The sequence below is a fragment of the Poecilia reticulata genome, linkage group LG10, assembly GCF_000633615.1.
Source record: "Poecilia reticulata strain Guanapo linkage group LG10, Guppy_female_1.0+MT, whole genome shotgun sequence".
NCBI lineage: Eukaryota > Metazoa > Chordata > Actinopteri > Cyprinodontiformes > Poeciliidae > Poecilia > Poecilia reticulata.
In genome coordinates, this window is record NC_024340.1 from 24,323,512 (window position 1) to 24,326,949 (window position 3,438).

Sequence of the window (3,438 nt, forward strand, 5' to 3'; positions counted from 1 at the left end):
TTTCCAATAACTGATCCTCGTTTCATCTCCTCTGGAACGGAATAACTCTGTTCTCCATGCGCGACGTGCAGAAGAAAAAAAGAGAAGCTAACCAGCGACGGAAAGATCAGCATTATTAAACCCTTTTTTAAATGTTAGTTCTCAATTGATTAAGGCAGTAGTTCCTTAAATATGACCGGATGACATGAAACGACGAAATGCGTCAATTCAGCGATCCTGTTTGTTAATGTAGAACAGTTCTAATGCGCAAATCCGGGAAATTAACAAAGGAAAGAGGGATGACGTTATTTTAGGCTGGTRTATAGCGACATCTTGAGCTCAGTGGCACAACATTACTCGCCTTTAATCTATGCAAAAAATTCGAACTGACAAAATGGTTTTGTTTCAAAACTTTAAACCATTTTTAATTTATATATTCGAAAATGACTTCGAATCAGATAATGGAGTTCAATAAACATGACAATTGTATCAAGCTGAATCCAGGAACACCAACACACTGCATCCTAATGCATTTCCTTCTATCATTACTTTGCAAGAGAACATGACGCAAAGTAATATATTACCGCCATTAGAACTTGATTTCAGGCGTGGACATAATAATAATAATAATAATAATAATAATAATAATAATAATAATAATAATAATAATAATAATAATAATAATAATAATAATAATAGAATCATCATCATCGTCATCGTCATAATCATAACACAGCACACCTTTTTTGCGAGTTTTAAGGCAGTCAAAGTCGCGAAAAAAACAAGCAAAACTCAGTTGTTGTTTTTTCAAATCAAACACTTACTAATTTTTTGTACAAACTGTCAGGTAAGTGTTACTATTAAATTCAAGCAGACTAAGAGAAATTTTAACTTCTGGAATTGCAAACAGTTATCACCATGTCACTCAAGTAGCAGTGCATGTTTCTATTTATCCTGYCCGTAAAGTATCACCAGTAACTTACTGCAGTATTGCATAGTAAATAACAAAAAATATAGAGAAACCATACTGTAAAATAAGAATTTCTTTCTCTCAGAATTTCAACTGACAATTTAGTGTAACTGACATTAAATTGTATATCATTTTCATTTAACCAGTTCATAAACTAGCAATAMTAGAAGACTGTATTATCAAAAGTTAAGCCACACAATTTTGCCCAGTAAGCTGGAGGAATTTCTAGTGTAAAAGAAAACCAGTCATTTTCATATTTACTTATTTATTTTTATTAATATTTTTTTTTATAATTATTACCATGTAACTCACTCTGAATTCGTCTTTTGGACAGAAAACTCCTACAAATTTTGAAAGTTTTTCTGAGGTGGCTGACGGAAAAAAGGTTTGTTCAGGTGAAACATAAGAGTGAATGTCAACCTTTTAAAAAAATATCTATACCTGAACTTTCCAAGAATGTAGAGCAATAGAATTTCCCCATTTGGTCTGAGAATATGTGTAAGTATGGATTTAAGTAAAATAAATCTACCATCATAAGCCAAATACAAATTAGCTGTTTACTGACAGAAATTCAGTCGTAAAAYTTATAGCACTTSATTCATCACAAGCATTACTTTCAGAATAGAGCCAGCCACAGCAAATCTACATACAAACAGGACATGAGACCGAGACTAAGGTAAGCTAAACACACACACACACACAAAAACACAGTGGTCAATATTTGAAAGAGGTGAATGCCAAGCTTAAAATTCAAGCAGTAATTGCAGAATATATGCAGAATAACCAGAGAAACAACTGTTAAAATACATTTGTGTGAGTTGGATGTACTCTGAGAAAATGGATTTATGCAACATAGACATCAGCCTGACCTCAGAACAAACACAATCCATTCACTGCAGCATATGGGTTCCTGTTAGCATGCAGCAAGAAATAAAGACAATGACCAAAAGGAAAGGTTCACACGACAACTTTAACCACCACCCCTAAAAGCAAATTAAAAATAAGGGCCCTTTGCATCATAAAGACTGAAATATTTATATTAAAACCTCATGTATAACAAACACAGACATGAATGAGCTAAAGAATCCAAACAAAACAGCAAATATTATCCTKAAAACAAATTACTTTATAACACACAATTGCAGAGGCCTTCATGAAGAGGATTCCAGGACCAAGGATAGAGAAAGAAACAGAAACTCTGATTCCGTTCATGAAAAGCAAGAAGATAAGTAGAAAATAAGCAAGAAACATAAAGAAATGTGTAAAGTTTGTGTCAAAAATCAAGAACATAGAAGAAGAAGAAGAAAAAATCACCGCAAAACTTACATTGAAAAGTAAACATGAGATAAAGTCTGGCTTGAAAGGAGCAAGCATTTTACAGTGATCTTTCTTTATAACTAATGATTGCAAGCTCAAGTGTTGAAACATTATGCAAAACAGACATATGACAACATTAAAAAGGAGAAAATAGCACCACTGTCTTACTTCAAATTAATGGTTTAGAGGAGAGCATGTTTCATCTGCTCGTATAAATTACAAAAAAGAAACAACAAACTCACCCAAAAAATAAACGCATAAAAGTTCTCACATATACTGCATCATAGAACTTCTTAGTCACAGCAGCAAGATGAGAAGAACAAAATACAATGCCCTTCGAGTCCTTTTCAGCTATAGACTAAAATTTAACTTTTACACACTAAATCTACAGGTCGCTACAAACTAATTTGCAAAAGAAGTTTAGATTAATGAAATGATAGGTATTGCTCAGAAATCGAATCCGAAAATCAATATTAAACTCAGCCATAAACTCAATAACGAACATGAACTTGTGTAAAATGCTTGTTGTATGTAGATTTCAAGAATAGAATATGGAGAATGAAATACCTTCACATAYATAAAAACATTCTAAATAATTTATAATAAATGCAAAATGAGTTTCATGAACTAAAATGAATTGTGACTGAATCCAAAAAGATCTATAGATTCATACCTCTGGGGAATCATCACAGACGCCAAACATATCAGCAAAGTCTGATGGACTTTTCTTCAGAGTCTGGTCAGCAGGCAGCGTGTTGTCRTTGTARGATGATACAAACTTAAAGTCACTGGTTCTAGATCCTGTTGTCAGGTAGGCGTCATAATTGTATGTGCTGCGTAAAGTTCCTGTACCGTCAACATCTGCATAATTTGGAGGAAGATAAGCTCCGGGGATGGCAACTGCACCATCAAACAACAGTCTGGGCTTTCTCCTCCGACAAAATCTCACACCCAAGATGATGATGATGAAGGTCAGAAAGAAGGTGGACACAGAAACCAGCGCAATTATCAGATAAGAGGTCAGCTTGGAGTTCTTCTCATCATAAGAAATGTCCTTCAGTTCTGGCACTTCAGCCAAGTTATCAGAAATAAGCAAATAAATGGCACAGGTGGCAGACAGAGAGGGCTGTCCATTATCTTTCACTGCAACAATCAGGTTCTGTTTCATGCTG

The 3,438-nt window shown here is 34.1% G+C and overlaps 2 protein-coding genes across 10 annotated transcripts in view; both read right to left on the bottom strand.

The window, feature by feature from the left end:
- Positions 1–3,438, bottom strand: part of LOC103471737 (protocadherin gamma-C5-like) — a 276,959-nt gene that overhangs the window by 218,181 nt on the left and 55,340 nt on the right. The window lies entirely within an intron of this gene.
- The window catches only part of LOC103471724 (protocadherin gamma-B5-like), a 13,543-nt gene continuing 13,038 nt past the window's right edge, over positions 2,934–3,438 (bottom strand). The window contains exon 3 of the mRNA XM_008420906.2: positions 2,934–3,435. Within this exon, the coding sequence (XP_008419128.2) occupies positions 2,934–3,435 (502 nt within the window). The remainder of the gene's footprint in view (positions 3,436–3,438) is intronic.